This window comes from Hydra viridissima, unplaced genomic scaffold, assembly GCF_058129835.1.
Source record: "Hydra viridissima isolate aposymbiotic clone 2 unplaced genomic scaffold, HvirCarnegie_v1 scaffold_5, whole genome shotgun sequence".
Lineage (NCBI taxonomy): Eukaryota > Metazoa > Cnidaria > Hydrozoa > Anthoathecata > Hydridae > Hydra > Hydra viridissima.
In genome coordinates this window covers 2,968,115-2,995,100 of record NW_028324304.1, presented here as the reverse complement: position 1 = coordinate 2,995,100, position 26,986 = coordinate 2,968,115, and the positions used below count along the sequence as shown (strand labels likewise).

At 27.5% G+C, this 26,986-nt stretch overlaps 1 protein-coding gene across 1 annotated transcript; it reads right to left on the bottom strand.

The window, feature by feature from the left end:
- Window positions 1-843: 843 nt before the first annotated feature.
- Window positions 844-26,986, bottom strand: LOC145188866 (A disintegrin and metalloproteinase with thrombospondin motifs 6-like). Its single transcript, XM_090087031.1, has 33 exons — window positions 26,842-26,986; window positions 25,757-25,858; window positions 20,929-21,209; window positions 20,425-20,566; window positions 19,868-20,034; window positions 19,206-19,289; window positions 18,875-18,987; window positions 18,466-18,497; window positions 18,206-18,305; window positions 17,999-18,130; window positions 17,671-17,815; window positions 16,846-16,944; window positions 14,055-14,203; window positions 13,607-13,673; window positions 13,421-13,499; window positions 13,192-13,319; window positions 12,827-12,950; window positions 11,443-11,523; window positions 11,158-11,318; window positions 10,695-10,830; window positions 10,338-10,464; window positions 8,369-8,576; window positions 8,078-8,279; window positions 7,778-7,957; window positions 7,359-7,538; window positions 6,516-6,695; window positions 6,100-6,279; window positions 3,891-4,073; window positions 2,179-2,301; window positions 1,949-2,060; window positions 1,592-1,800; window positions 1,196-1,304; window positions 844-1,080 (listed from the first exon to the last, which is right to left on the bottom strand). Exons 1-33 carry the CDS (start codon window positions 26,879-26,881, stop codon window positions 873-875), a joined length of 4,563 nt encoding a protein of 1,520 aa, XP_089943157.1. The 5' UTR covers window positions 26,882-26,986; the 3' UTR covers window positions 844-872.

Genomic DNA, 26,986 nt, shown 5'->3' with positions numbered 1-26,986 from the left:
CTTTGTTTGACTCACACAAAAGTAATCGACTTCCACAATCAACATTTTTCAAGAATGCTAATTTACAAAACGATAAAATGACGCGATCAACATTTACATTCTTTTAATCCTTGTAAATAAACGCAACGAGTGAAAAATTTAACTAAATGTCAGTGATTTTGAGAACTTTTTTTTTTATTATTTGGTGTTAGGAATACAATGATTTACTCTTGAACTTTAAGATGTAAAAAATTAAAATTATTTTAAACCCACAAGTAAAAAAATCAATAGATCACTGTGCAACTATTCTATCGTGCAACTCTATTCGACCATGGTCTGACGCTATAACCTAGAACGGTTTGATGGTTGATGAAAGCTGTTTAATTAAAAGTAGTTAACAATTTAAAAGTAATCTTAAGTGAAATATTTTGCAGCGCCACATTGACTTTATAAAATTACAATATAACCTTAAGGTTGTTAAAAAGTAACAAAAAAACCCACTTAATCGAATCACTCAATAACGCTATTAACTTTTTTTTTATGAACTTGATTTATTTTTCAATATCACGACCGATATTTCGACAGATGAGGTGACATTGTGATAGATGAAGAGACATTATCAACAAAGAAAAGGTGAACGAAAGCAGAAAGTGTTAAATCCCAAATTGACATTTTGTGATATTAACTCTCGTTCTGCATTTTACATAAAGTGAGCGTTAAACTAATAATGACAGAAAGAAATTTCGTTTTTATTTTGGCTATAATTTGAGATTTTTGTTTTTAAGTAATTATCCTAGAACACCGCTAGTGGTTTGTTCATAACCAAATAAAAATTGAAAAAAAAAATAATAATAAAAAAATATATATATATATTTTTGATAACAAATCAGAATTTAAATATAAAGGCGATATACAGAATATGCATTTATGCCGCCAATCCCATGGAAGCAAGCCTCTGATTCACCAGCTCGAGCGTATAAGCCGTTTGCATTTTCATCACTCCAGCATTCGCCATAGTACTGCAACCCAAACACTGACCAGCCTCTCTGATTTGTTGATAAAGCGCAAAACTTCAATATCTCGTCCGTGTTCAATGAATCCCTAGAATGTGATAATCCAACATTATGCATGCGTGTGTGTACGCGAGCGCTTACGCGTGGGAATAAATAACTTACATATACATGCAAAAACCTGTAATACTAAAATATGGGTTTACCAATTAACATCATTTTTGAAATTGCCTAATAATGTTGGCAAGGGTCGCGGAAAAACTAAATCGTCTGAATAACATCCTAGCGTCACCACAGGAGGAAGAGCTTTAGTTACTATAAAAAGAAGGTTACTACAACTACCCGATTTTCTCAAATCGATACCTAAAAGGCAAAAGGCCCTAAGTGACATTTTCACAATTTCACGAGAGCTAAAAAAATGCGCATCTCTATTCAAAAAAAGATCACATTTTTTAAAATTCTTCTATTAAAACATCTTAAACCTTTTAAAAAAGTTATTGGAAAAGCAATAAAAATACAAATGATATATTGAAATTAATATGCGATGGAAATTAAAATATTGAATTATACGATAAAATAACTTGTCAGATTAAAATTCTCACCAATAGGAGCACCGATTCTGTAAACAAAGTTTGATCCAGCATCTCCAACGCCATCTTTACAGTTATGCGATACTCCGTTCAAGTAATATGTGTTTGCAACACTCTCATCACCGCCCCAACATTCACCATTAAACTGAAGCGAATAATATTCAAAGCCGCGCAAGTATGCTTTGATTGCGCACTGCTGAATGAAGTAGGTTGCATTTATCCTGAAGAAAAAAAAAAAAAAAAAAAGTTAATATGCCACATCTATTATTATAATAATTATATAAATTTATTAATATAATAATATGCAAAAATTTTGATATTTTATTTACATTTCTTTAGTTTTGAATACAGGATTTATAAAAAATGTACTTTTTGTATTGACTCCTGTAATTTTCCAAAAATATAGGGACCCGACGAGGATTTGGGATATCGTTATAGCAACCAACAGAGTATGACGGCGGCATGACAGTAGTTTCAAATGCTGATGGAAAATATAGAAATACTGAAACAATCATGCAAACAAAGTATACAAAAATAATAGGCAGAAAGAAAACTAACCTGATGTGCACGGTGCTTTCTGACATGGTTTTAAAACTAACCTGGTTTGCACGGTGCTTTCTGACATGGTTTATCAACTGGGATTGGATCACCAGTACACTCACTCAAAGGTAGAACAAATCCAGTTGAACGCTCTATACATCGCAACATTTTTAGCTTAAAGCCTAAAGGCGAAAGAACAAAACGAATGCATGAAAACACCAAAATGCATGAATATGTAAAATTAATCAAATTATGTTTATTTACAGAGATCATTTTTAAAAAAACTTATTAACAATTGATATCAACAACAACAACAACAAAAGGGATTGCAAAACTTTTTTATGATTGCAACTGGGCACCTACCTTGAGTTTAACGAAAGTTATCACATTATATTAGATTACTAAAAAGGTACAAAAGCATTAAAAATTAATTTTCGCAACCACAAATATAATATTTTAAGGGGTTTGCTTAAAATTGTTCTCACCCTAAAGCTTAATTCATTTATGTACTAATTTTGATCAAACTTTTGAAGCGCAGTTTTCTAGTATTATCATAATAGTGTTGACACTTATTCTATATCTTAAAATCTGGTTTTGTGTCTGATTTATAATGTACTCATAGTTTCAAAGGAAAGAATAATGCATTTGTAACATCTTTGTTTTGCATTTGCTGATACGTTTCAGATGCCACAATCGAAGATAAACGTTCTGTTTTGCGCTTGGACATTTGGACTGGTTTTTTTAACCATTTTAAAACGTTTTTAATTGGATTAAAGATTTCTGTTACCGTTTTTACACTGAAACAAACTATTTTTGGTTCTGTTACCGCTGCAATATTATAATCAACATTTCCACATCGGCTATAATTTGCACATTTTCTACATTACAGCTTGGTGATTAACTTTGATTATTCTGTTTTACGTCATCAGATAAAATTAATGTTATACTTGTTTTATATAAGGTTTTTTTTTCAAAAATGATATAGTTGCAGGTATTTAAGATCACCTTTCCCAACCTAAGTGCTCGTCAGCTTTTATTAACTGCTCTAAAATACTTGGATCAATGCACGATTCAATAAAGATTATGAGAAGCTGATAAAGTCACATTTGAAAGTTTTTGCTCTAAATAAGTAGTTGGAGCGTCAATTGCAATTGGCACGGCTAATTTTTGAATAATTTTTATACAATCAACACTATTAGTAACGAATGAAAAAATGCCGGTCTTTTTAAAACCACTTTTTATAATATCTGTCATAGAAAGATCGATTATGAATGAATTTAAAGCTACTTATACATTTTCCTTGTTTATTTCCTGTCCTTCATGGTCGATGCACCATTGTTGACAAAAGAATTTCCACTTTGCTTTAATTGGCCCAAAAACAGCTAAATCGAATGGCTACAAGATATGAGTTGCATTTAGAAACAAAGCAATAAAAATTATTCCATTTTTAGAGCAGAACTGCTGAGTTTGATAGAAAAATTCTCCAAACATCCTGCTTACTGAGTACACAAACATTCCTTTTTTAACAGCATCAATAGCATGGCGTAGTTGACTATCTGTATGCTGAAGTATATGTTTTCAGCTGCCAGTTTTTGTTTTGTTTTTTTCTTGCGCGATTGTAGATACAATATTCATTTTTGTTTTTACAGTAAAAAGGCATAAAATGGATCATTATTGGAAATTGATGTATTTTTAGTGATTACGTAATTTATAACTTACAGATTCGTACTTTAATGTTAAAAAATCGTAGATAATAAAAATAAACACACACCTTCACCACAAGCAGCAACGCAATCCCCATATGTAGCTTCCCAATAGTGTGGCAAGGCAACACATTCGTCATAATTGCAAGTACGAACAAATGCATCTGGTTTAAGCGTAGAGTTGCACATCGAGTTATCAAATTCAACTTGATCACTATTTCGGACACATACACTGTAAGCTGTCTCATTTCCTAAAGTAAATATCAAGTATTACCAGAGTTTTTGGCAAGACTGATGAAAACACCTTCTGAAAAAAATATAGCAAAAGAAGCAAAAACCTGCAAGTAAATTTTAGTAAGCTTCAAACATCTTAATTTTTGATTCAAAGCGTTTCAAAAAGAACGCAAAACTCAAACAAAATTGGAACAAATTTAAACACAATCGCTCATCAATCTAACAAATGTATGATTGACACTAAAATTTTCATCATGCCTTTAAGACAAAAAACATGGCTAACTTTTATTAGCCATGTTTTGTAGAGAACTAAATTTTTTAACTTATTTCAAAATGTCCTCAAAACATGAGGTACAAGTTCACTGAACACCACTGCTAAAATAACCCAAATTGCAGAAAATGAACAAGGAAAAGAGACAAGCTGCTCAAAACTTTGTTTTTTCACAACCATATGTTGTCAAAATATTGACAAAAAGACTTCCATTTAGCTCTAAAAGAAGAAGATTCTACTGCCAACAGGTTATTAATGGAAATGATTTGCATTTCCTGTAATAAAGTGTGTTAAAAGCATTAGGAAAAACCTGGCATCATCTACAATTGCTGTATTACATTTCAGCAAACACCACACTTACTAGCAATCAGACCTTCTACTTTAGCAATATCATTGAACTCATTTTAATATAAATACTGTCCAAATGCAAAGTTTGAAGCCAATTTATTAATCAAGAAAAGAAAGAAAGATTTATTTACAAATAGTAAACTTTGGACATCCATTACACTATACACCCTAAATAAAACATCAGTCAAACTATATCTTTTATTTACCTTCTGATTATTGTAAAACAATAATCAGAAGGTAAATAAAAGATATAATAACAAAAAACTAATAAAATACATCAATAGATGCCATGAATTTTATTTTACGAAACAGTTCATCTTTCTTGTTATTTTATTTTTCAATTTTGGCTTTTCTTACAAATAAATCATTTCAACATCCCTAATGACATAAACCCTGAGGTATTTAAAAATTTAACAAAAAGCATATTTCATACAACCAAATTTTTAAAATGGCACTCAATGCAAAAATTAAAACAAAAATGCTACACAATGACAAACTAAACTTAATCTCTTGGAACAGCATATTGCAAAAAACTACTACTACTTTTAAAGATAAGTTTCTTGCCCATCCTTGTGTAGATGAATGAACTCTCAACAGTGTTTACATTACTTTTTTAAGAGTCTTACAGTTAAACTCTAGTAATTTATATGTATATATATATATATATATATATATATATATATATATATATATATATATATATATATATATATATATATATATATATATATATATATATATATATATATATATATATGGTGTAATATTGACAGATTTTACACAACCCTCATCCATGCTGGGGTGTAAAACATTTCTCTGAGGGGATTAGTGTGGAAAAATGGCACATACCCAAATAATGTCCTAAATCCGCCCTTGCATATGCACAAGATGATTACATAGTGAAGATAAAAAATTTCAATCATTTTTATTATCAAATATAAAAAATTTTTTTTTCCAAAATGGTACAATATGCATATGTAAAAAGTTTAACTAAAAGCAATTGTAAAAATTCACTTATTAAACCTTGACATTTACAGTTTAAAAGCACTATGGTACTACAAGCAAAAAAAGCTTGCAAAAAAAATATTTTGATAAAATCAATGAAGACTTTTACATGGTTCAAAATATTTAACCTTACTTGAAAATCAGCAAATATATATTAGATATTTTTTTGTTCAAAGTCAGGTTTTTGGTTCTAAGGAATTAAGCCAGCAAAAGATAATCAAAGTTAAAATTTAACTGGTGAAAATCAATCAAAATAGTTATACTTATGTGCATATAAAGACTGTAATATAATTACTGTAATACATATTACAAATACTGTAATAAATATTAAATACAGCAAAAAGACCAACATATATTTAACTTAAAATTATAATAAAAATATAGATTATAAAGTTAAACTTGATAATTATGAAGCATACCTGTTCCGCAAGTAACAGAACATGGAGAATACTTTGTTAACCAAGAATAATTGGAAGGACATTCACCCATGTCACATGGCCTCAAATCCAATTTTAATTGATTCTTTGAATCACACAAGCTTGCATTCACAATAACCATATCTGTTTCACGCTTGCACAAAGTAATAGGAACTTGCACCCCTAGAAATTTCAAATGTAGTCAAGACCAACACAATATGCCAACTTTTAATTTCTAGCACCAAAAGAATATAATTGAAACTATCAGTGCAACAAAAAGTATCACGAGAATAACCCAACAAGTATAATAATGAAATGAAGTAAAATCTCTATTTCTACAACTTACAAAACAAATGTCAGATATTTCTTATAACTTGCATGAAAAGAAAATTAATAAAAAACAAGTTTAAACTATATACCCTTTGAGCATGTTACAGAACAAGAACCATAGGATGCCTCCCAGATATATTTTATGGGACATGGCACCTCATTACATGTTTCAAGAGGCAAAGATGGCTTCTTAGCTATATCACAATATATATCAGGAGCTACAGTCTTGTTTGATACAGCAAAGCAAATCAAGTTGGAGAGAATCAGACCTGAAAAATTATTTTCAAAATAGCAACAAAACATTAAAAAAATATCAACTACAAAAATATTCACATTTTTAATTTTTTATAGAAGCAAATTCATATTTTCATTTCACTTTTAACAAGGTATTAAGCAACATAGCAACAGCTCAATATAAACAACATAGTAACAGCAATATAAACAACATACAATAGCAATAAGCTATTGTAGTAATTATATATAATAAGTATATTGTAAGTAATATGTGATTTCCGCTTGGATTCCCGAGGATTTTGAGGATTTCCGCTTGGCAGATGTCGAAATGACAGGGGAGGATCCTTTTTGAGTTTGAATGAAATATCTTTTTTACTGTTATGTATTTTTTAGTGTAATGTAAATGAAGTTTTTTTGGTGCAATCAGTATCTTTTTGTTACTTAAGCAACTCTTACTAAACATCAAACAAAATATCAAACATTCATAATTGTTTTAATACTCTTTTTACATCCTTTCTACATACATATTTTTGTATGTATATATTTTGTATACATACAAAAATATGTATGTAGAAAGTATATTATATATATTATTATATATATATTATTACATACAAAAAATACTTATGAGGTGTAATATATATTAATAACATTAAAGTGAAATTTATAAAACTTGTAAAATGAAATACATGACTCACCTCCCCCACAACTAACACTGCAACCTGCATAAGTTATTTGCCAGTTATATGTTTCTGGGCAAACTCCTATTTCACATTCCTCAGAAACTGGTATAATTGGTTGTTTATCAGGACAAGAAGAATCCGTGACAGTAACACCAGTTGCATTATTTTGACACTCCAAATGCAATGACACCAAACCTATAGGTTTATAATTTAAATTTTTCTCCAAATGTTAATAAAAAATATTGAAAATTATTCTGTAAAAAATCTGCGTCAAAGTGGAGATGTACTGATTTTTTTTTTTTTTTTTCATTTATGAAATAAGTCAGAAGGAAAGGAAAAAAACAAGTTTCATAGGTGTCAAAATATTTGAGTTGTATAACATTTAAAACCAAATACAAATGAATCAAATAAAAGGAACAGATACAGCTGCATACCTTTTCCGCAAGTGACACTACACTGGCTTTTGATAACAACCCAGTTATTGTAGTCACATGGCTCATCATTGCACTTTTGAGCACTTAAATCAATTGTGGGTTTGGTAGAAATATTACAATTTGAGTCTAAAAGGTTTCCCATTGATGGAGAATAGCAAAACAACAATGGGTTTTTAGTACCTAAAATGTTTTATTTTAATCAGTTCAATACTACATCAGTTTAATATTGAATTATTGAGAAATAAGAGAAAATTGTTATCATTTTTATTTAAAACATTTATCATTAAAAACAAAAGCAACCTCCTCCACAACTCTTTGAACAGGGAGTAAAATCAAGCTTCCATTCAGGACATTGGATATCAGTGTTACATTGTTCGCTAGAACTTAATGGAACAAGATATGAACATTCAAGAACAGGTGCAACTGTAACACTACCATCTGCATTAACTCTCTCACAAATAACTTTTCTTGTTTTTAATCCACCACCGCATGATTTACTACACTAAAAAAATCCAAACAAATAAACATTTTTATTAAAGTCTATTAAAAAGTTTTTTTATAAAACTTATTTAGTATTTAACTGGCATTTACTTGACTCCATGGTGTAGAACGCCATATTGCAGGACACATGATAGCATTACACTGTGTAGTAAGTTCCAAAATTGGCCGACTAGTACCACATGAAGAATCTGGAAGGACTGTTTGACCAGTTATGGTCATCTTGGAACAAAATAACTGTCGAGTCCAAGTTCCATTACCACATGACTTTGAGCATTCTGACCAAGAAGTAACAAACCATCTAAATGTTATCTTTGTAGAAATAGCTTGATAACAACTTATAAAGTGAGAGTATAATACTAGAAACAACACAGGAAAATTTATGTGCATTAACATTAACCAATATCAATTAGGAGTATATTATAATTAGGAGTATATTATAATTACAATTAGGAGTGATATTACCTTCTGTAATATATTTTGCTTTTAAAAACCTGCTGTTTGACTTAAAAAAAATAATGCCTTCTGTTTTTAGGGTTGAAAGTTTACCTCTCCACTTAACTGGTTTAATAAATGGTGTAAAAACAAAGCAGATACTTTGTTGCAAAAAAAAACTAAATATTGTAAACTTTTTAAAAAAATGTTCATGTTTTAAATTTTTGGTACCAACTATTAAATTTAGTTAATATTAACATTTTATTATTTACTACTTTAATATTTTATTATCTTTATTATTAATATTTTAGTTCAATAAGTTAACAGTTTATTTTAAAAATCTAATAAAGCAAAATTTAGTTTTTTATGTTTTTAGTAAGTTTAGCAAATTATTTAACTTTTAATGCTACATAAAGATATCTAAAAAACCCTGTTAACAGGTTGCAAAAAAGTTAAGAGACAAAAGTTGAATTAACTTATCTCTTATATAAATTATCTCCTATATAAAAATCGATATGAAGATGTTTAGTTTTACATAGTTTACAATCAACTATGTGTCTAAACATATAACTAAAAGAATATTTTTTAAAAATAAATTTAAAAAAAAAATAATTTCTAACTATAAACAAAAAAAAAAACGAAACAATCGAAATGAGTGATGATCTTTGGCTTTGAGAGCCAAAAAATTTAGTCAAAAGTTGGCCCTATTTTATAAGTTCCCATTACCCAAATGCAGCTGTTACATAGATGGATGAAAACTTGAATTATGTTGCCAAGGAAATCAATCTATTTAATGTTCAATAAACATAGCCAACTGAAAATTTTTGGGGTATATAAAATGTTTCAAAAAGGTTAAAAGACAAAAGTTAAATTAATTTTTCACATGTAAATCAATATGAAGATGTTTAGTTTCACATAGTTTGCAATAAACTATGTGTTAAACATATAACTAAAAAAATATTTTTAAAAAATGAGTTTAAAGGTTTCTAGGAGAGAAAATCTTTGAGAAAGTGTTAAAAATTTCATTGTAAAAATCCAAAAATGAAAAAAATCAGAAATCATTAATCACTTTTTAAATAAATATGATGCTATGTGTTTATTTGATTATCTTTCCAGGTTTGTTAAACTTTAAAAGCAACAACTTCACCATTTCTAATATTTCCATTTTAATTTGTTACTGATTGTTCAAATATGTTGGTAACAATTATGTTTTTTTCCCCGCATTCCTCGTGTTTTATACACATAAAACCATCATCAGTTGCTTGAATTGTTTCAAGCACTAAAAATAATTCATTTTTTATACCACAAAAAGTTTACAAAAATGGCTGGAAAGCATAAACAATCAGTTGGTCAAAAAAATCAAAACAAAATTGAAAGAATTTGACTTCTTAGTTTTAGAGACATTTAATTTCAAATTTTGTCTCCTAACTTTTTTGCCATCTGTTACAGAAAATTTATTTCAATCCTATAAAAAGTCTTATTTAATGGAACTACTTTATATTCTATACAAGCAGTATTTAATATTTTTAAAAGCTAAACCAATTTTTTATTTACTTAAATTTATAATACAAAAAATGAATAAGAAGTATATATGTAGATTTTTACAATAACTTTTAAAAAAACTTACTCAGGTGGGCAATTTTGATTATTACAACTTTGTGATGTAATTAATGGTTCAAGTGATGAGCATAGTTCACGATTAACAGGTGAATTATCATCTGTGCGGATGCATGTTAGTTTACGTGTTTGCCTGCCTAAAACATAATCATGATCATTATTATTATTTGTACCACCAGCTACAAACTCATATTTTCATCAGAACCAAGTATTGACCAAGATTGATTATGCTATCACATAACAGTAAAATTCAACAATAAAATTAAAAATCCACTATCTTTCTTAACGTGCCATTTTTATATTTCTCTTATAGCATCAAAAGATTTAAATGAAAGAAAAAAACTTTATTAAAGAGTAGGTACCATACCTCCACTGCATGACTTACTACAATCATCCCATGGCAAGCCTTTCCATGCTAAAACTGGAGAGTCTAAAACACTTCTTGTGGACTTAACATAACTCCAAGTAATTCCTTCTGAAGGTAGATCATAAAAATTTACCAGCTATGAATTGAAAAAAAAAAAAAAAAACACTCAAATTTTTAATCAAAATCTAAAATAATTTATAACTTAGCAAACAGTATCTTATAAAGCATCAAAATTTTAGATGATTGATTTTTTGAAATTAAATCCTTCTTGAGCGGTTGAATTTCTAAGTCTGGATAACTTAAGAGCATGGACAGCCTGAAGTATTACCAAAAATCTCTTTTGTGTTTCTTAGTAAATTTTCCTGTACTTCTTTTTCTTCAGTATTTGATGAGGGTAAACAAAAAATAAACAACATTTAACAAATAAACAAAAATTTGCAAAGAAGTATAAATAAAAAATTACAAAGATTTTAATTTTTATCGGAGTTTTATCATCAATGCGGATTTCATCTGGAAAATACCAACTTTGCATGTCATAATAAACGATTGTTCCATTTAGATTGTATTCTGAAGAGTATGCAGGCAAAGAAATTGCTAAATTAGTTTCATCACCAACCATAAATCCTATGAATTTAAAAGTAGTCATAATTATATATTTTGATTTGATTGCTTCAAGTCCAAAACGTTATATTTAAAAAACTGATGCTTTTAAATTTAGGAAAAAAAAACAGAATGATGAAGCACTAACCAAGAAAATTTAATGTATCCCCAACTTCCTTCACTCTCACTTTATATGATCCTTCAGGTATTTCCGTAATGGGATATATATCTGTCCGTGTCAAAAAAAAAAGTTAACAAAATTTAAGAGATAAAATTTCAGTTATAATGTGTTTATATTAAAAATATCCAAAGAAAAATAGAAGTTTTGACAAAGCAGACTTTTCTTGAATTTTTCTTTCTTTTTCTCAAGCAGACTAGCTCAATCAATAGAACCTCTTTTTTTTTTTTTTTTGGGTGGGTGGGTGGGTGGGTGGGTGGGAAGGAAGGGGTATTTATTCCCAGGGTATTCTTTACTATTAAAATTATTAACTAATGGTTTCATAAATAGTTGTAGTAACCTAGCAACTTGTTGAAAAACTTTTTTCTGACACCACCAAAATCAGGTGATACCTTGAGGTTGTTGGGAAAAGAAAAACAGAGAATAAAGTAATCTAATTTAAAAGAGAGCTGAACCTTAATAATCTTAAAAAAAGTATTTTTTTAAAGAGAATATACAGGCAAGAGAATATATAAAAATATACAAAACAAAAATGGCTACAAAACTAAAATTCTGCAATAATTTATCTTAAAACTTTTGATTAACTATCAAAACATTATTTTAAGAATATTTTGACTATTTAACATACATAGTAAACTTTTCTTCTTGAAAGAATTTTGTTGATTGAATTGGGAAGAGCAAACCCATCCAAACTGAATTGTCTTTTGGAAAATTTTAATGTGAAGGCCTACATGGAGAATATACTCATGAGCATATTCTCCACATAGGTCTTCACATTAAAACAATAATTTTATTGTACATGATAAACTAAAATTTCTGTCATTCTTAATAAACTTAACTTTTGATGTAATTCCCATTCTGAAGCAGATAAAAATGCTTCTGAATGTTTTAATCCAATAACAACTTTGTAAAAAATTAATAACATTATCTGTCTTCAGGATAAAGTTGACTAAATAAAGACTATGATGTTGATAAAATAATGACTGACATGGGAAATTTATTTATAATAATATATAATTTTTTTCTGAGTCATAAATTCAACCTAGAATGAGTACCCTTTTTTTTTCCTTGGAAGTAATCTTGAAAAAGGAAGACAAAATTAACTTAGAACAAGTTTTATGAGCTCTGAAGACATCTTAATCAATCCAAAACAACTCTGCAAATACCACTGTAATGGTTCATTATTACTTGAATAGTAAGCTCCCTAGTTCCAAAAACCTCAAAATTAGATAGTTATTTAAAAAGTGCTCAAATATCTGAAAAAACAAAATTCAACCCAGTTTGGATAAGTTTGGATAAAAATGATTTTTGATTTACTTTACTTTAAAATTTTAAAAAGAAATTTTGCACTAACCAGCAGAAGGATACGTTGCAAAGTCATTTCCAGAAACTAATTCACATGAGCTTCCATCCCCATTACATACACCACAGCGGTCAAAATACTCATCAGACTCAAGCTCTTTGTCACAACCTACACTCTGCATAAAGGTTTTTCAGATAAAATTTTCTTTTAAAATTATTTCTACAAAAGCTAAGAAAAATTATTTTACAACATTAATTTTCGTTAATTTGTACTAAGAAGTGCAATAATTAGATTAAAATATTATTTAGATAACAATAAAAATTAAACACATTAACAGGAGGAAAAAATGTAATTACTATTAAAACTTTAGAGAACTTAAAAGTAAACTGACATAGAAATTCAAACATTTACTTCACCTTGCAAACGCCATTTAAACAAATATCATTATTATTAGTGCCAGGAAAACATTTTGCTCCATCTTCTACATTACCAAAGTAATATGCAGAATTAATAGTGGCACAAATAAGCTTGCAAGGTTGCTTGTCTAAATTTTGAGATTAAAGAAATCTTTCATCATCAACTCTTCACTTGCATATCAATCAATCAATTAATCAATTGATAAAATCATCATCTTATTCTACTTACCATCTAAAATATAATCAATATATTCAGAACCAAAGCCTTGACACTGTTTCAAGCGAACTGCTGGTGCTACTAAACAGTCCTTAAAAATTAACAGTTTATAAGTTAGCTATTTACAAATTCAAAGAAGACATAAAAATTGCATCTAAACACTTTGGATCACTCGTATTACCAGTCTCAAAAAGTTACCTGCTTATTGCAAGTTTTGTATTGACCTTTTGACTCCCCAATGCAGTTCAGACCACCATTTGATGGCCTTTGTAAAGAAGTAAATAGCAAAGCATAAATATTAAATCAGTCTGAAATAATATATATATATATATATATATATATATATATATATATATATATATATATATATATATATATATATATATATATATATATATATATATATATATATATATATATATATATATATATATATATTCTTATATGATAAGTCTTATGTAAATCTTATGTAACTGAAATAAGATCTACTCTACTTCAACTCTATATTTCATATTTTAATTTAGATTATTTTTCATTAAACCTTGCAAGATTACATCAAAATATTTCTTATTAAACATAATTTACTGTACAAAAAGTTATATTTATTTGTATAAAAGAATTTGTTAAAAAATTAGAAAAAACAAACTTTGGATTATCACATGTTCTAGTCCTCCATTGCACAGATATACCACATTCTTGTGAACAAGGTGAATAGCTGCCCCAACTTCCCCATTGACCATCAACAGGTAAAGCAGGTGTTGAGCCATCAGGAACACAGACACCAAAAATACACCACTAAGAAAAAATAACATCTCAAGTGTGAAACGTGTAAAAGTTTTTAAGAAAAAAAAAGAGTGTTGATAAAAAAACCTTGTAGAAAGAATAAGACTTTATTGTCTCAACATAGGGTCATCAATTGTTCTCTTTTAAGAATACATGCATTGCATGCAAGAGTACATGCACAAATGTACATGCAGTACATGCAAGAGTACATTCACAAATAGATGTTTAAGAATACATATATTCATATAGACTTTAAAAAATGAGCACTCTCTTTTTATATTATCAAAAGTATTCCTTTTTAACATTAGAAATTTTTCAATAACAGTTTAAATAATATGATACTTTATATAGTTTAAAAGAAAAAAATACTTCAAAAATAAAGTAAATAAATTCTTCAAAAATAAACAAAAAAATTCAAAATAACAAATGTATAGTGCATTTACTCAAGTATAGGTGTTATTTAATATTTTAGCTATGTCTTTTTTTTAATATGCACCATAGAACAACATTACATTTTTTCGAAGTTATTGAATTAACAAACAACACCTTCATGTAAAAACAAACCTTAACACTATTTAATAAAATTAGAGATTTCAATATGCCAAATCTACTTGGTATTGTGAATTATAAAGCCAATAACAAAAAATGTAAGTGCTGTGTGTTTAGATGCAGAATTAGTTAAATGTGCTGGTCCCATGTAAGGATTTTATTATTGAACCATTTAAATTTTAATCTATGAAAAACATTGGCTAAAAATACAGAAACAATCAAGTTACCTGGAGGCCATACTTGATTGAAAGCTCTAATAAAATGTAATTTAATTTGGCATCAGAGGCCCAGTGCACACTTTGAAAAATTTGCAGAACATACTTTAGATGGTTTACCAATCAACCTGGATTCAATGGTAGTAAAGATTTGCAACTATTTTTTATATTTATACTATCAGGACAGAAGCTTTAAAATGATTTTATAGCTTTGTTGATACAGAGTATAAATAACATTTGCAACATTTCAAAACTTGATGGCTATTACTATTTACAGCAAATCCTAAAAATGTATCAAGCATTAAAGTTGCTCTTCTCATTGCAGAAATAGATGCTACTAGTTGCTAAATTATTTTTTGAAAATCCTCTAAATGAGGCTTATCTTTGGTTTACACATTAAAATGTTTGTATTTCTTTCAAAAATTAAAGCAATAAAAAGGGAATGGAATTCAGTAAGAATTATTTCCTATTTTAAGTATAATGACTGTATTAATAATAGTTGCATTTATAATCGATGACTTTCTCATTTCTATTTAATCTTTGCTGTTAGGTACTTTGAAACTTTGATTGGATAATTTTCATTTATTGACCTCATTTAACTATGAACTTTTAAATTTGTCAATTTTAGTAAATATTCAGTACTAAAATAAGTACTAAAAAATAAAATAAACAATGACTAACTTATTCTGATATAACTATTCTTCCATTAAATTGGAACAATTAAAATTTTAGAACTTATATTGCAAAAAAAAAAAAAAAAAAAAAAAAGTGAGTTTGTGCCATTGAAAGTAAATTATTAAAATAATTAAATTATAAAATATTAGAAAAAATTTTGACCAACAAGTTCTTGCTTGAAAGCTGAGATGTGAGGACCAGAGTAGACCAGAATGCCTTACACTATTTACAAATGTAGACTATGTCTATAAATTATTTAAAAATTTTTAAATGGCTAACATTTATAACAAAAGCAAGTTGGATTGATATAGAAGGACCAATTATGTATCTCGCTGATGAAGGTGTCAAGATAAATGATGCAATGCTATTTGATCAAATGGTCAATTTGAATAGTGTTTTGACTGAAGTCTACAGATATGAAGAATTTTCAAATAAATTAAGTTGTGAAAAGTGGATATAATATTTTAAACATTGCAACTATAGCACCTTATCAGAAAATTTTAAAACTTTTAGCTTTTGTTTTATTACATCATTGCAGAATACAACAACTGAGAGAATTTCAGTTTATAGAAGACCAGTGGAAAGATGAAAGGAACAGGTTGAATACAAAATCAGTCAAAGGTTTTATGATAGTTCGTTTGAATTTTAAAAAGTGCAACTGCTTCCTCCATTAACTTTTTGATTATTGCTCAAGTAATAAAAACCTTTTTATCCAATACTATAGTAAAGCAAAATTTGATTTCATAAATTAATAATTTACAAATACACTTTCTTATGGTATAAAAGTTTCTATAAATTTCATATTTGCTTTAAAGCATACACTTAAATTTTTGTTCACATTAAGTATTAAATATTAAATGAATAAACTTTACTTAATTGTAATTTCATATGCTAACATTGCATATTTCATATTCTAATACCACTGGATAGAAAATAAAATAAAATTTAAATATGATTGAATAGAAAATAAAACTTGAATATGATTGAATAGAAAATAAAATTCTAATACCATTGGATAAAAAATCTAGATATGGTAATCTTACCTAAACATAAATCAGTCAAATACTAACCAATAAAAATCTAGCCAATACTAGCCAATAAAAAATCTATTTGCACATAAGGCACTAGGCTCTAGTTTTTTTTTTTTGCTTTATTGACTCAGTCATTTATGTGATTACTAAAAAAGTTACACTTTTGCTAATTGTAACCCTTTACCTTATTTGCTCCACAATATGTTCCATGAACAGGAGGATAGGCAAGAATCTTGCAGTTATCTGTACCAGGTTGTTGACAATATAGTTTATCACAGTGAGACTAAAATAATATTGTTTCATACAAAAAATTACTGTTCAATACAAAAAAATTATATTGTTCCTTACAATACAAAAAAATATTGCTCACACATAAAAGTAATATTGTTTGATGAAATAAATTTCCGTATAGACAAAAATGTTTTTACATATGAAAATATAATAATAATTGATACAAAAAATATTGCTCTATACAAAAACTTTTAGATCAAATTGAAAAAAAACACAAAAATACAAAAACTTTTAGATCAAATGTTGATACAAAAAATCACTGTTTGATACAAAAAAAATTGCTTAAAAAATAATTCCTTGTTGAGTGGCAAACATTTGTTTGTCACTCAACAAGCATTATTTTTTTTCAATTATAACTCAATTTCTGTGATAACTTACTATTAGGCACAAAAATGCAGGAATCAGAATATGTTCCAGTGTGCCTGGTGTGAATTGGAACTCTATGAATTGATAGCTTGGAGTTTGATATTATCCATAAAACATAATTTAATTTAATACGAAACAATGTAATAAAAAACTTTTGAAGAGGTTAACCTAAGGATTTACTAGTTTGGAGTATGTTATAATGTGTCTAATTAATACACGCTGGGTTTCATATAAGAAAAAAAGTCACGCTCATGACTTTTTACAAATTACTTTCTTAAAACTTTGCAAAATCATCATTTTGTATTAATATATCAAACAGCTAATACTACAAATAATTAGATAAAAAACACACCTGAAAATAAGAACATGATCTGTAAGAGCTGTCAAAAGCATATTGGCATTGCTTATCTGCATTAAAAACTTGACCATACAGTTGAAAAGTGGAATTACTGTAATGAAACGGTGGGATATTGTTGTAGCAGGAAGATGATGGCGATCTAAATAATTTTGTATTTTAGATTGATTGATAGAACTAATTTAGTGAGAAAAAAAAAGAGAAAAACATATTGTGTAAACTAAAGTTCTAAATTTTTGTCCTAAAGTTTGCTACTGTTATTTTTGTTTCTACTTAAATATTTGTCCTTAAGTTTCCTTTTGTAGTTAAGTGTTAATACTCTTACAATAAAATTGACTGAATCTGTTTTGAAGAACATGTGGACCATTTAAAGGAGTCAGTTCCAGATAATGATCCTGAAGACATAATATTCACCCCATCAGGGCAATCTTCACTGTTATCATGCATTGCACCAAGACTAAAAAAAAGAAATATTAGTATTAATCTTTAAAATATTGCAAAGCAAATAATTTAAAGTAGCATCTTTGCTTACTTATGTGCAATTTCATGAGCAATTGTTAAAGCTGTCATTAACCCTCTGTCTTTCACAACACTTTGAGCATTTGGCATACAATTTGCAGTGTATGCAAGGCCTAAAGTTTTAGATCAAAGTTTATTATTATAAAGTAAGCTGATTATCATCATTAAATTGATTCTACATTTTAGGAATAAAAATTTAATCACTAATTTATGCTGCAGCATATCTTAAGTGATGTATTATAACAGTATATTGTTAAAACTTTTATTAAAAACCTTCAAGCATGCAACCATCATTGCAGCCATTCCTAAAAAAATTTTAAAAAAATGACAAATGTTAATGTTTAAGAATGTAGAAACTAATAAAACAATGCTGCTAGCTGAAATTCAAAAGAAAACTGCTAGCTGAAACTCAAAACACTAACATAAATAGGTTATCCTGGGTACTTTTCAGTTTTGCTTACATGCTCACATAACATTTTTAATAAGATAATTATTCTTCTAAAATATTCTGAAATAATGAGCAAAAGAAGTAAAATACTTAAAAATTTTTGAGAAGCAAATAATTCACAACAACAAAATAAAATTGAAAAATAAGATTAAAAAATAAAAAAAAAAAAAAATAATAAGTTGTAAGATGTGAGAAAGTATTTATGCTTCAAAAAATAGTTTTTATCTATAATACCTGGTAAGGAGGACTGCATTATCAACATGTCCAGCTATTCCATCAGCTACATTATTTTTAATAACCCATTCAGAAAATTTACTGAGTAAAGATCCTATGTCAGCAGCAGGAAACTATAAGTAATATTATATATATATATATATATAATATTAGCACTTTTAAACATATTTACAGTTTTAAATACAACATAGAGATGATCTAGTTAATTTAATCCTGTTTGTGGTAGTTAGCCAATTTAAAGCTGGCATTTTTTATACTCAAAAAACAATACCAGTTGTTAGTACCTTTGGTAAAAATCTGCAATTAATGTAACCATCAAAACTACTCTTACCTCATTCTTTTCAAAAATGACTGTCCGAACAACTAAAACATTGAGTGTGTAATCAAGAGATTGGTCTTGAAATAATCCTGACATCTAAAAATTATAATCAAATAGTTGTAAAATAAGTAAAAAATTTAAGTAGCAATGTAATATATCAAAATTATGATAGAATGTCACAACTATCATCATTAATTTAACAACACTAGCCAACAAGATTTGATGCAGGCATTATTAGAAAAACTTTTAAATATCAAGAAAATTGATTGAACTGATTTCAAACGTTTTTTTTTTTTTTTTTCATTTTCATCTTGGTTAGCTTCAGTTTTTACTTTTAAAATAAGCTTACTAAGGGTAAAAATTAAAATGATGGCTGATGAGTTTTGAAACCTAAAAATGATACAGATAAATTGCACTTCAACAAAATTTTCTCAAAATAATTGTATTTTGCAGCAGCAAAATCAGAGCTAATGGTGAAAAATGGGTTTGATTTGAAATTTAGTGCTACAAAATTATTTTCAAAAATACTTTTAGAAAACTTGTTTACAACTTAAGAGTTTCATATTCAGTATTCAGTGTCTAATATTTTCTTAATAAATCATACATAAAAAAAAAAAAAAAAAAAAAAAAGAGGTGAACACATAAGCAAATAGTTAAACAATTTTTAAACTTACAATGTTAGCTACAGCCAACATATAAGTTGGCAAAAAGTCCCTGGTATAATATTGCACCATTTTATAATCAGCAGCAATCATGACTTCCATATTTTTATCCACCTGCACGGAACGTTTCTGTCTTTGGTGAATTTTAGAAGTATTAAATTTTTTGGATGGCTTTGACTCTTAAAAACAAATTTTTAGATATTACATCTAGCTAATTTTTTTTTTTAATTTTTTTTTTAGTTTTCATTTTTGATTTAATCTTTATTTTCACATTTATATTACGCATAATAAAATGCATAATATATATATTATGCTATAATATATTATGCTATAATAAAAACATGCCTTAACCACAGATTTGTCTAACTTAGGATAAAACCTTAATATAAGTTAATATTTAAAAAAATACCATACATCATAAAGAAAAAGAGTAAGATTCATTCAATTAAATATATATTTCAAGTATCTTCTGCAGATTTTTAATGATGACCTCTTCTCTTTAATTACATCCTGAAAAGTAAATTTTTAGATAGCAGAACTAAAAAAGTCAATTTTCAATTAAAACATACCATCTGATGCAAATAGAGGATGAAATAAATGTTCTTTTGGAAGGTCAGATTTCCTTAAAATTATATGCCTTCCATCTCCAGCAGTTCGTTTAGGTAAAGGATTGACAAAAAAGAAATCTTTTTTGATGCGAACAGTTCCACTCTAACAAAATATATAACAAAATATTAACAGAAGTATAGTAAATAAATTATATATATATATATATATATATATATATATATATATATATATATATATATATATATATATATATATATATATATATATATATATATACACCTACATGTACAAACTTTATTATAATTCAACACAACCTTGTAATTGTAAGGGCATATGATATAGAAAAAGTAGCAGGAAATTAGCTTTTTTAAAGTAAACAATATCTTGACAAAAAAAGAAAAAAGAACACAGTTTTTCAGTTGATTATTTTTAGATATTTTAGTACTTTATGGTGGCCAAAAAAAAACTGCTAAATGCAGAGTTTACTTTGCTTAGTAACTTACAAATCCTTTTTCAGTGATATGAATTGCTGCATGAGAATTTTTATCACCATTAACAAAACCAGAGCTGAACCGACCAGGAAAACCAGAATACTTCTCCACTGTTCCATTAGCATTATAAAACTCTATTAAGTGAGACTTTGCAATAAAGTTATTGTTCAAATTTAACTGCAGGTAAAACTTTTTGCCAAAAGCATTAAACTTAACTGAAAGATAATCTTTTTGATCTTCTGGGTCAGTCAAATTATTACACTGTAAAAAATCAGCAATTTGATAAAATGGAACTAAAAGACAGAATAAATGTAACTGACAAAAACAATCTATCAAAATAATTAATATAAGAATAAAAAAATAACCAAAAACTAAAAGTAATTTTTTAATTTTTGATTGTTTTAAAATTGTTATGTTTTTTTTAAAAAGAGCATACCAATTTTAAAATAATCAAAAATTAAATTTTTTTTTAAAAAATGAAAATTAAAGACTGGTTGTTAACAGCCACCATGTTTTATCAAAAATTTAGAAAACATTTCTTTTTTTTTCCTTTTTTGAGGGATAAAATTAATAATTAATTTGGAACTTAAGTCTAATATATCAATCTTCTCACAATTTAGTTCAACTACTTGTATGATTTTATAAAGAAATTTTTTTATAACATAGAATATTTATGAGAAAATAAAATTTTACACATAATAATTTGATGAAATTAAAAAAAAAGACCTTTTTTTCTCAAATATTTAACAAAATGTTAATTATTTTTTTTTTTTTAATGCATATCAGCATTCAAATGCAAGAGATATAGATCGCAATTCATTTGATTTGATTTTGGTTTGGGATACCATTTTAATTGCTACAGTTTTTTTACTTGATTACTACAGTTTGATATACTATGCTAATTATGTTTTACGAAGGTCACAGAAATTTAGCACACTGAAAAAATGGACTTTCATGAAATGCTATTATAAGATTTTTAAAGTAGATTTAAGTTTGAAGAAAAGCTGGCAACAAGCTAAATATTTTTTAAAAAAAAAATAACAAAAAGAGAATGGTTTTGTACAAAACAAAATGTCACTAGTTTGAAACTGAATTCAAGTTTCATTCACCAAGAAAAACTTGCTGGTAGAGAAAGTCAACATTTATACTGATTTTTCAAACTATTTTATTATTGCTCATTTTTCATTATTACAAAACACTGTTCAGTCACTTTCATTTCCAACACAGTGAGACTGATTTTGCAAACTATTTTATCATTGCTCATTTTTCTTTATTTCAAAACATAGTTAAATCACTTTCATTTCCAACACAGTGAGACTTATTGATGATCCTAAGAAAAGGTGAGCACTTTCACACAGACTGTAAGTAAAGTAATGAAATTGCTTTTAAATACCTCACCAGAATTTTTTTTAAAAAAAAAGAGAAAAAGAAAACAGGTTCAGCAAGTTGTCCTTCTTTAAATCTGATGTAACTATGTATTAAAAAATATATCTATGTCACCAATGAATGCAGACTATTTAGCTAAAACTCCATTTCATTATACTAATCAACAGATTATGACTGCATATACTAAAGCAGCATTCGATAGCATAAAGAAACCAACAGTAGAGATCACTCCTCCCACCCATCATAAACATCTTTAAAACAACTTTAAGACCTCTAGACGACTTAAAGATGAGATAAAAACGACTTAAAGACGTCTCATGTTGGGTTGGATATTGATAATGTCAACTGAGATTCAATGACATTCTATATCTTTGTTGATAAAGTGGCAACATAGGGTTACATTTCTTTGTATAGTACTATGTCTAAAGCAGCAGATAAATGTTTTGATGTTGAAATCAGATCAATACACAACAATGACTACAAAAAACACATATGAACACTGGAAGTAAGGCCAAGATTTTTTAAATCATAATGCTCCTCTAGTGTCATCTCGTGATATTGACATACTTGGTAAATTCCTTTTCACTTAGAAACTTGGTTTTCAAAGACTATCTTGGAGATACAAGATTACTTTCTGGTGTTATGAAATCACATCCTTATTCTAAGTAAGGAGCAGTTTCAGGAAAACTTGCATGTATTTCATACATTCAGAAGTGCATGAGTACCTGATTAAGTAGTAATAAAATCCTGTAACAGAATTAAACCACCATCGCCTGGTCGAAAAAACTTATACAAAATAGTAAATTCCATGTAGAACTACTATGGCATGGCTATTAGAGGGAAAATTAGTAGTAATTATGCGGGTAAAGAAGGTAGTTCTACAATTAAATACTTAAAATAGTTTTTTTTTTAATTCGCTTTTTGCGCGCTCGTTCGTGGAGACCAGAAAAACATCTTAAAATAATTATTAAAAGCAAAGTAGATAAATTTCAAAGTAGTCTTTTTTTAATTTTAATTTGTGGCCTTTTTAAAGAACTTTTTTTACTGTTGATAAGTTATATTTATGATACTGTTACTGTTTTGTTATCTAAACGAGCATATAGTTAATAATAACATTTAGTAATATTTTATATTAGTATTTTAATATGTTAACTAGTTTTAAGTTTTAATAAACTGTTAAAAATTTTATTACAATAAATAATTAAATAAGTTAGAATTTAAACAAGTATTTACCAAATAATATTATATAGAAATAAAATAATTATATATACAATATAAAATATATAATGTAATAATAAATAGCATAGTATTATATGTAATATAATGAATATTTATTATTATTATAAATATATAATAATTTAAACTCAAGTGATTTGTACAATTTTTTTTCAGTTATCAACTTGAGTTTTTTATTTAGTTAATTTTTAAAATCACTCAAGTGTGCATGCCATTATTTTAATATTCTCACTGCCGTATTTTTTAAGCAAAAAAGTTAAATTATTTTAAGTCGCTTAATTGTAGCATTACCGTGAAGAAATCTTTATATAGCTATCTTTTTTACTTTATCAATATCTAAAATCAGTAATCAGTTTATCATCCATATATATATATATATATATATATATATATATATATATATATATATATATATATATATATATATATATATATATATATATATATATATATATATATATTGGTGTTTTTATATAATAATTCAACATCCATTCTATGAGTTTGAGTTCCAAAAATTAAGCACAAGTAAACTCATGCATCAGAAACTCAAAAAACCAGAGAAAGTGCAATCCCCTATTTATGGTCATTCGTTGTTATCCCGAATTCTAATGAATTGGATCAGTGGGATCTTTGTTCTTATTTGCCCAATTCAGGCTTTTAAAGAATCATTAGTAAGCCCAATAAAATTTATGATATGGCATGAGCTTTTTATTCTCATTTTTTTTTTTTTTTTTAAATAGCTTTCAGTGTGTTAGTTTTTAATTTTTTCTATTTTAAAACTTAATATTTTTAATTTTTAATGTCTAACTTTTACCAATGTAACTACGTCATTATCTAATTTAATGTCATTATTGCTGTTAGCAGATCATAATAAAGAAAATACAGCATGTTACCCTAAAATCCGCACTAACTTTGCCACTACTAATTTTAATATTTTGAAATGTAATTGAGCTTGATATCTTTTTAGAGATCTGCTATTTAAATAAAAACAAATGATAAAGGATTTTTTGGAACTTTTACCAAACATATGGTTGTAACTGACCTTTACCTTCATTTGTGTCGTTTTTGTAAACAGATAAATTTTTATAAATTTACCGTTAAAAAATTACAGCCACGGATTACGGCCACGGATTACGGCCACGGATTACGGCCAAGGATTACGCCAAGGATTACATTATACAAGATTGTAAATACCTCAAAGGACCTTTAACTCCATTTAAGATGTTTCGTTACATTAAAAGCCTGGGAGTGAAAACAAAGACAGTAAGGATGCTAAGGTTCGTCTGTCAAACTGTCAAACTCCAAATAATGCTACTTGTTTTTGTCAACTCTGGTGTCAAAATCAACACAGGTGTATTCACCAAAACCTAAGATGCGCATGTTAGACCATTAATAAGTTTTAACAATCTGCTAACGCTTACATTATATGCCGATTGGTTGGAGCTCTTCTGGAATTAGTAGGGAATTTACAGTCACATGCTTTACGAGGAAAAAAACACTAATTTTTTTTCCTTCGGCAATCTCAAATGTATCAGTTGCATGTATTATGAAATGTATCTTTTCATAAGGTCTTTAAATTTTTTGGTGAAATTAAACATACATGGCATTTATAATTATAATCTTTTCTAGGAAAATAGCCAGCACATATGTAACAATATAATTTGTCAGTGTAAATGAAGCAGATCTTGTTCCAACAACCCATATATGACAAGAAATCTTAACTTTTAAGCTAAACATGATACAATATTTCTAAATAAGTGTTAGAAATAAAACAAATGTTTGTAAATAGAGTCGTTGAGAGCATCAACTGAGTTAAACCTTATTGCCTTCGCATAAGATTGTCAGGGAGTTTGGCATAAAAACTACAGAGACTGTTAATTGTAAAATTTTGACGCAACTTTTTCTAAAAACTATTTTTATAAGAAATTATTTCACATAAACATATTTATTGCTGTTTTTCTGTTATTCAAGAAGATTTCAATATTTAACCTTCTTTAATCATTTAGCATCAAATGTATTTTGTAGTACCTACACTTAAGCTTTTTTCATGTTTTTTCCTATTTTAAGTTTTAGGTGTTGTGTATAGCATTGATTCCTTGTTCTCTTTTTTACTATCATTAGTTATAATAAAAAGGTCACATCAAATGAAGTTAATTGTAAAATGATCTCTTTTGTAGTGTACTTCCTATTTGGAGTTAAGTAAGAAATTTGTCTTTACCTTCATTATGGTGATCCACACCAAAAGTTTGAACAATTTCAGTTTTCGTCATTTTCTTATGAACAGAAGGCTTTTCGTGAATCACTCTTCCCAAACAAGCATCTAAATAAAACCAGATCATTCTAATCAAAAACTTGTGGTAAATTCTAACTTCTAATTTCATGCTTATAGTTTACAAGTAGTTAAAAAAATCTTCAAACATGGCATTCATTTTTTAAATCCAATTGCTAACACTCTATTTTATGATGGCTTCAAATATGAAATTGAAGAAATTCTGTTTAATGCAAAGAATCTGCTTAAAATGATGATTAATAAAAATGAAAGTCTTCTTAAGAAGGTATTTTATGTAAGCGCCAATATAAAAAGGGTAATAGCAGCAGCTTTAAACGTGAAACTTTTGGGATTCGCATCAAAGACAGCTTTTATATTATAATGATGTTATTTCAACGCAGTTATATTAGCTTTGATTGCATAATACAACAGCAATAAACAATCTTTGATGTTGATAATAATCGTTATTACTCTTGTTCTTTCGATGTATTCAGTCGATAAAATCAACTCACTTTATTCTTTTTTCGTAAAAAGTGAATGCGACGTCAGTTTTTCTTGTTTGATGAAAATAAATTACCCAATAAAAGTTTTTTAAAAATGTTGAAATTAGTTCTATATGAGATTGAAATACATTTTTATACAGCAGAAAATTCAGTTTTAGGCGCGGGGAGACAGCTCCCCTCCCCACCGCACTGCGTTTTGATTAAAGTTGCGTCATTACTATGAATTTAAGGTGTATATATCTCCGATGAACTGTGAAACCATTTGGCATTTTGCATGCATGAACTTAATTATATATTTCAAATTTAAAAATTATATCTACCCATTTATGACTGGCTGATAGCACCATTGAATTAGTTAAATTACATTTATTTTAAAAAGTATGAGATATTAATAACTTTTCATTCAACACTTGCAAAAATCGTATTCTAAAAGTTAGGCTCGCCCCCGCATCCCCCACGCAATAAAACCTAAATCTTTCGCTGCTTGTAAACATAAAAAAGTGAAACTCTTAAGTAAATAGATCCATGTACCCATTATAACCAATGACAAAAATATATGCAACGTTCCCATTTCTTGTGATTTCTTTTACGTAACTCAATAACAGTAAAAGAAAAACTCCTCAATATCGCTCAACCAAAACTAAGGAATTTTAAATGGCTCGAAGTGCAACATGTT

Bases quoted from the DNA above. Each gene is read 5' to 3' on its own strand.
- LOC145188866 (XM_090087031.1), bottom strand. From the start codon at position 26,881: ATGGGAACGTTGCATATATTTTTGTCATTGGTTATAATGG. The intron at 20,567-20,928 runs GTAAGTTACTAA...ATATTTTGTTAG, and splicing joins ATATCACTGAAAAAGGATTT to AGTGGAACTGTTCGCATCAA. The intron at 13,500-13,606 runs GTAACTTTTTGA...TTAATTTTTAAG, and splicing joins ACAAAACTTGCAATAAGCAG to GACTGTTTAGTAGCACCAGC.